General features: G+C 32.3%; 1 protein-coding gene across 1 annotated transcript; it reads left to right on the top strand.

Moving 5' to 3' along the window:
- The first annotated feature begins 593 nt into the window (after window positions 1–593).
- On the top strand, window positions 594–2,100 carry LOC108564398 (ras-related protein Rab-7a). Its single transcript, XM_017923431.1, has 3 exons — window positions 594–688; window positions 950–1,208; window positions 1,271–2,100. Exons 2-3 carry the CDS (start codon window positions 950–952, stop codon window positions 1,636–1,638), a joined length of 627 nt encoding a protein of 208 aa, XP_017778920.1. The 5' UTR covers window positions 594–688; the 3' UTR covers window positions 1,639–2,100.
- Window positions 2,101–5,561: the final 3,461 nt, after the last annotated feature.

Raw genomic sequence — 5,561 nt, 5'->3', positions numbered from 1 at the left:
GATTCTAATACAGTTGGGATTATGATTGTCGGGATTCTGTTACAGTCGGGATTATGTTTGTCGGTATTCTGATACAGTTGGTATTATGGTTGTCTGGATTCTGATACAGTTGGTATTATGGTTGTCGGGATTCTGACACAGTTGGTATTATGGTTGTCGGGATTCTGATACAGTTGGTATTATGGTTGTCGGAATTCTGATACAGTTGGTATTATGGTTGTCGGAATTCTGATACAGTCGAGATTTCAATCGTCGGGATTTCGAACTTTGGGTATTTGATTGACGGGATTTCGATTGCCACCGAAAAACTACAATATCGTGTATTTGCCTTAATAGTATTTGCCTTAATGGCATGTAAAAAATAACTGAAGACGGACCTGTATATGAAAATACAAAATAATGAAATATTTTGAATATATTTTTTAAATTTATATATGTATACATTTATAACCAAATAAAATAAATACAAATTGAATGTGAAATATAAAATTCAATCGTATTGTAGAAAATCATTTTTTGGAAAAAATGATGTTTGGACTTTCGTAACGCACTCGGATCTGTGACGAATGAAAAACGCTGCTCATATCGTTCATATCGTGAACGCTCCGCGAGCGCCATCTTAGTATTTGTCAATTCCGCAGTTAAAATTGATTCAGTGTTTATCAAGAGGCAATAACAAACATTAGGGGTGAGTTTAATATCTTTTCAATGCGAAAACCACAATCACAAACTATTCTTTACAATGCACGCAATCATTTGAATCCTCGAATTGCGTTCATTAGATGATTCACAATAGTTACATTTTTTTTCTCAATTGACAATGAATGACATATAATACACAATAGCTCTCAGCTGATTGTTGAATCATTTGGTTGTTTTTGTTATCTTCGCGGATGAATCACGTCAGGGTGCTTTGTTAATTGTTGTCTACGATTTCCGTTGGCTTTAGATGGCTTCGAATAAGAAAATTTTGCTGAAAGTGGTGATCCTCGGCGACTCGGGGGTGGGAAAAACGTCTCTGATGAATCAGTACATCACCAAGAAGTTCTCCAATCAGTACAAGGCAACAATTGGAGCAGATTTCCTCACCAAGGAGCTGATTGTCGATGACAGGGCTGTGACTATGCAAATTTGGGACACTGCCGGACAGGAAAGATTCCAATCGTTGGGAGTCGCTTTTTACAGGGGGGCGGATTGCTGTGTGCTTGGTAAGCAAAATACCAATGCAGAAAAAAACAACAACAACAGTATTTAATTGTAATTGTTTTAGTCTTCGATGTGACTGCACCGAATACTTTCAAATCTTTGGACAGTTGGAGGGACGAATTCCTGATTCAGGCGTCGCCGCGCGAACCTGAGAATTTCCCGTTCGTTCTGCTTGGCAATAAAGTGGACCTGGAGCCGCGAGGAATCTCGACAAAGAGGGCCCAACAGTGGTGCCAGTCGAAGAACAACATACCGTATTTTGAAACGTCTGCGAAGGAAGCCCTGAACGTGGAGCAGGCCTTCCAATGCATTGCGAGGAACGCTCTCAGCCAGCAGAACCAGAACGACGATCTGTACAACGAGTTCCCCGATCAGATCAAGCTCAGTCAACCATCGAAAAGCAGCGGCAGCGGAGACAGTTGTGCATGCTGATTTGGTTTGTACGTTTCTTTGGACAGGTTTTTATAGGGGAATGGAAACATGCTAAATCTCTTTATGATTTATATATATATATATTTTTTTTTTTTAAAATTTCCAACTGGTGATATAAATGTTGGTTATTGTATAAAAAAAAATATTTAGCTGTAATTTTTCTTTTTCGATTTATTCCATTTAATTTGCCAATTTAGTGATATATACATATATATTCAAACATTGATTTATGTATCCGTAACATGGAAGACTCCCACCCACACTCACTCAGAAAACTAGATAAATTTAGTTGATGGAACCGTGAAAATATATAACAAATTTGAAATTAATTTAAGTTTCTCACTCTCTCTCTGTTATCTTCTCTCCATCATTGAGCAATTCGTTTAAAGTGTTTTATTTTCGTAGTTGCAGTGTATTTATATAATATAACATTAACTAAAAAGCAAAGAAAGAAATAATAATCTTTAAATTTGTATATTATATATATATATATTATTTACAATAAACTTATATATACCATCATCTTTTATTTTTAAAACTATTAATGCTATGCAAACTAATTAATCTAATACAAACTCAACAAATTTACACAATTTGAAAATGATTATCACCAATAAACTGTTGTGCAATACAATTATCCGTTTCTACTCAACTTGCTGTAGACATGAATACAATATAAAAAGGTATACATTTTGATATTGTGAAAACGTTTAACATATAAATAAGTTCTGTTAAGTAATTATTATATTTTTTTTTTTGGAAAAGATAATGGAATTAATTGCTTTAGAAGTAGATTGTAGTGAACGTTAGCTGTTTTTGTTATGGTTAGCTGTATCATTTTGATTGCATTGTTTACAGTCGTATTAGCAACATCTGTTTTGTATTGCTGACATATCGTAAATGTATGTGCAAGTGTTTTCGATTGCGAATTTATGCAACAATCTAGTAACCACGAATCAAATAAAACATTTGATTGTAAATTAATTTTATATGTAGTTTGTTATATTGTAACTATGTGTGACATTCTACTAACATAACAAAAAAAAAATGAATTTTCAAATAAAGCAATTATCATAATTATTTGTATAATTTCATTTGTATAAATTGATTGTTATTTAACAAAAATTGATTTGACTTTCATAATGAATACTTTTTGATATTTAATATGTTTTTTTTATCAGCGCTTGTTTACAATCAATTACAAAGAGAAGTCATTAAGTTAACAGGTATTATTCTCTTGTGAATGGAAAACTCTGTACACTTTTATAGCAATTTTCAATTACAATTAAACTCAATTTAGAATCTCTTACAAGGTGTTATTAGATTTTCATTATTTTACTACTGTTACAATTTCCTTAGTACTCTTTACTAAAGATCAAAATACAACTTTTAATAAACTTAATCAAACATGACTACAAAACTTTTTCGACCTGATCAAAACTAAATGTACAATATTTCTTCATATTTCTTTGTAAACATTAATAATTATAGTATATAAATGGATGTATTTAACTATTTGTATAGATTTTTAGCTAATGGATTATCAACCACACAATTTCTGCTTGTAAAAATTGATTTTTTTGGATAATTAATTAATAAAAAAAAAATTGGAAGCAGATTTTTGATAGTCAGTTTTCAATGTAAAATAAACAACCTGATGGTAAGAGAACATACAGATTTTGTAAAGTTTGGATACAACTGCTAACTGACTTTCGCAATTGCCATCCTCCTATAACGCGGTTTCCATATAACGCGGAGCTGAAATTGCGACAGCCCTCCTATAACGCGGTACTCTTACAGTGCGGTTTTCGTTCAACAGCATCCCATCAACGCTTAATTCGTGTTGGAAACCTCTTTTACCTCAAATAGTTCAAGCAATACAAGATGATTCTACAATTTCACTCCCAGTTACAGAAATAGTAAACAGTGCTTCTCGTTTAAGCGATGAAGAATTTGCAGTAAACCATCAGGATGTAAGAGAACTAGTTTTCGGGGAAGAAACTTTAGATGAGGAAGAACTGATGGAATTAATTGATGCATCCATCTCAAATGCATTGGTAAACGAAAATAAGGAAAACGAATGGGTGCCAAATCTCGATTTACAAGATGTGAAAAAAGGGCTAAATTTGGCTAAAGAATTAGAACTTCATTTCATTCAAACTGATCGTTCAACGGTTCAAAGTTTAAAAGAGAGTTAAGAAATTGCTTCGCTCTATATAGAGAGATTTAGTGGAGTTAGAAAAAAAAGCTACAATCGAAAACCGATGTGAAGATCAACTAAGTGATGAAGACATTTTGCCCCTTAAAAGAAGACGAGTTAGGCGATTCATATCTGACAGCGAGGATGAGTGTTGAAAGATTACATAATTTTACAAAAGTCTTCATTGTTTTTGTTGAAAAACAGTCTTTTTGTTTAGTTCTTGTTTCATTTTTTTTTATCAATCCTTAAATAATTTATCTTGTCTTTTATATTTATTGGTCTTTATATAACGAATGATGTGATTTGTACTGATTCCGAGTTTCTTATAGCGCGGCTTCCATATAACGCGGTACGCACCCACCGCGTTATAGGAGGATTGACTGTATATTATTGTTGTCTTTAAAATGGGACCGTGTCAAAAGGCAAATATTGATTGCACTATTTGTAACGCAATTTAATCTAGAACGACAATAAAGCAGTCTATTTATAATGTATGTGGTCATGATCGATCTAATTGCGTTCTAATTTGATTTCTGTACAATTATTAAGTAATACATGTCTGTAATTAGTTTATAGTTATGTCTATTTTACAAGTTTACAAAGAAATAATTAAAACAAAACTGTTCAAATAAATAACATTTCGAATTTCGAGAATTAACTGTAGATATTTACTTGAAAATATACTTAGAATCAAGTGAGCTGTGCATACACATGATTAACGTTGTAATCGCAACGCATTTTCGCATCATTCACAGAGAATTATCAATGGATAATTCGAATTTGAAACCGCTTTAAAACCAAAAATAAATAGAAAATGAGGAAAAATGATTAATTTGTGTACTAATTTTCAAACTTGACTGCACAGTGTGTCATAACTAATCGAAACCGCACTATGCGAGGTGTAGATGTATTTTAAATAATAGTCGTTTTGTAGCAAAATTAAAACATTTGTGCAACTGCATTAATTGTTTATGAATAGTAAAAAAAAAACATTCAAATTGAAACGAAATTTAGTTGAAATTGTTTCAATTGAATCAGAATTGTGATCATATGAAATTACAGTTACGTTCTTATGTTAAAAGCAACTGTTGTTGTTTTTGCGGTGAAATTGAAGGATTTCTGCATCTGCATTAATTGTTTATGTATAAAACCGGAAACTTTCACATTCACAGGGATGTGACATGCATGCATCCTACGCTGTAAAACGGAGGTTTTATCCGACCACATAATTGTATAGTTATGAACGTTCTCACGAATCGAGCAAAGATCGGATTATGTGCAGCTAAGGAAACGAATAAATCTTTGATGAAGGTCGAAATGTGTGTTATTTGCGACAATCTTAGAATAATCATTATTCAGAAATACCTCACGTAGTGCGGCATCATCGCTATAGTCCGGTTTGAAAATTTCAAAACAAACAAAATTTCAATTGAGCAAAATAAAAAAATTGTGTACAAAATTATAATAATGCTATATTTAGTTTCTTGATTAATACGGTTTCAAACAGTCCGGGACATTGGCTGAACCGATTACCCGCACTAAACGAGGTATACACAGCAATAGTTTACATGAAGTTACAATGGAACCTCGCCTAACGAGCAAAACAAATTAAAACAAAAATGCGACATTTAGCTTAAGGCAAAAAAAACGTTTTCAAATTTCATTGATTTACTGGAAAACTATAATAGATATAATGAATCAAATATATGAATATGAAAGCTGA

Source organism: Nicrophorus vespilloides, unplaced genomic scaffold (assembly GCF_001412225.1).
Source record: "Nicrophorus vespilloides isolate i.1.1-1 unplaced genomic scaffold, Nicve_v1.0, whole genome shotgun sequence".
Lineage (NCBI taxonomy): Eukaryota > Metazoa > Arthropoda > Insecta > Coleoptera > Silphidae > Nicrophorus > Nicrophorus vespilloides.
Note: the sequence above shows the minus strand (reverse complement) of the source record. Positions and strands in the feature narration are given on the sequence as shown.